General features: G+C 65.3%; 1 protein-coding gene across 1 annotated transcript in view; it reads right to left on the bottom strand.

Moving 5' to 3' along the window:
* Nucleotides 1-230: 230 nt before the first annotated feature.
* The window catches only part of LCN15 (lipocalin 15), a 2,935-nt gene continuing 1,844 nt past the window's right edge, over nucleotides 231-1,321 (bottom strand). The window contains exons 4-5 of the mRNA XM_008594175.1: nucleotides 529-630; nucleotides 231-265 (exon numbers count right to left, since the gene is read on the bottom strand). Coding sequence (XP_008592397.1) covers nucleotides 231-265; nucleotides 529-630 — 137 coding nt within the window. The remainder of the gene's footprint in view (nucleotides 266-528; nucleotides 631-1,321) is intronic.

Below are 1,321 nucleotides of genomic sequence, written 5' to 3'. Positions count from 1 at the left end.
GGCAGCCCTAGAAAATCAGGGGAGGCTTCTCGGGAGAGGTGACATCTAAACTGAGGCCTGAGGCAAGGGAGTCGCCAGGCAGGAGGGGGGTCATCCACACGTGCAGGTGGGGGCGGGGAGAGGAAGGGGCACCACGGGCGGCGGGGGCAGCCCACGCGGGGCCTGCAGAAGCCAAGGGAGGAGTCAGCCCACTCCCACCTGGGCAGGGCCTGGCCGGGACTCCAGAGGCGTCAGGGTGCCTCCTTGCCCTCGGAGGAGCACGCGTCTGTGGGAAGGAAGACGGTCAGACCAGGACACGGGACAGCCCCACCATCCCCTATGGAGTGGGAAGACCACCCTCCCTGCATCACCCAAAACCTCTCCCTTAGTCTGTGTTGGGGAGAAGGCGGGGACTGTGGGGCAGGGGTGTCTGGAGAGGCTGCCAGCCCACCCCTAGAGGAGAAGACCACCCGCTGTGGACACATTCCCCGGGCTCAGGGAAGGGCGGGCTAGGTGCGGATGGGCAGGGTGGGGCTAGGCCAGGGGCACCTGATTTGGGCAGCATGACCACCATGTCGTCAGGGAGCCCCACAGTCGGGTAGAAGTCCTGGAAGGCCCTCACGGCCTGGGGGCTCGCATCCTGAGTCCGGCCTGGGGCAGAGCAGGGGTCCCTGTGAACCAGCGGCTCCCAGGGCTGGGGTAGAACAAGCGGGGAGGGGAGGCCTCACTGCCCTTCTCTAAGGGCTGACAGCAAGGTCGCCACCGTAGGTCGGGCAGGTTGGGCACTGCTCAAAAGGGCCTGCCTGGCTGAAGGGTCAGTGGGACAAAGCAGTCCAGAGGGGCCCCCTTTCCTAATTCGCACAGGGCGTCCTGGAGGCTGGCTGGCTTGACTGTTCGCGGACATGCTCTCCTGGCCCCACTCCCCAGGAGCATCTTCCCCTGCAGCTCCCAAGGCCATCCTCCAGCCCTCCCATTCTCTCCACCTTGGGGAGCCCCCAGAAGTTAAAGGAGAAAACCAGCCCAGACCAAGGTCTCAGGCGGCAAGGCAGAGCAGGCAAGGGCGGGTCCCCACCCTCAGGAGGCCAGTGAGGGGACTGTTCTTTGGCCTGTGTACCTGGCCCTTAGGGACCCCTCCAGCCACCCCCTCCCTATCCAAAGTGCTCTGGGGTCTTGCCAACCTCACCCCCACCCCTACCTGGTCTTACCAGGTCCAGACTTGGGAGTGTGTGACAACATCAGGGCAGGGGAGGGGGCAAGTCCAGAAGGGGCGGGACCAGGGGGAGATAGTGGGGTGGGTGGGGCCTAAGCCTTGGGTCTAAAAGGGAGCCAAGTGGGCAGGGTC

Source organism: Galeopterus variegatus, unplaced genomic scaffold (assembly GCF_000696425.1).
Source record: "Galeopterus variegatus unplaced genomic scaffold, G_variegatus-3.0.2 Scaffold10294, whole genome shotgun sequence".
Taxonomy (NCBI): domain Eukaryota; kingdom Metazoa; phylum Chordata; class Mammalia; order Dermoptera; family Cynocephalidae; genus Galeopterus; species Galeopterus variegatus.
Note: the sequence above shows the minus strand (reverse complement) of the source record. Positions and strands in the feature narration are given on the sequence as shown.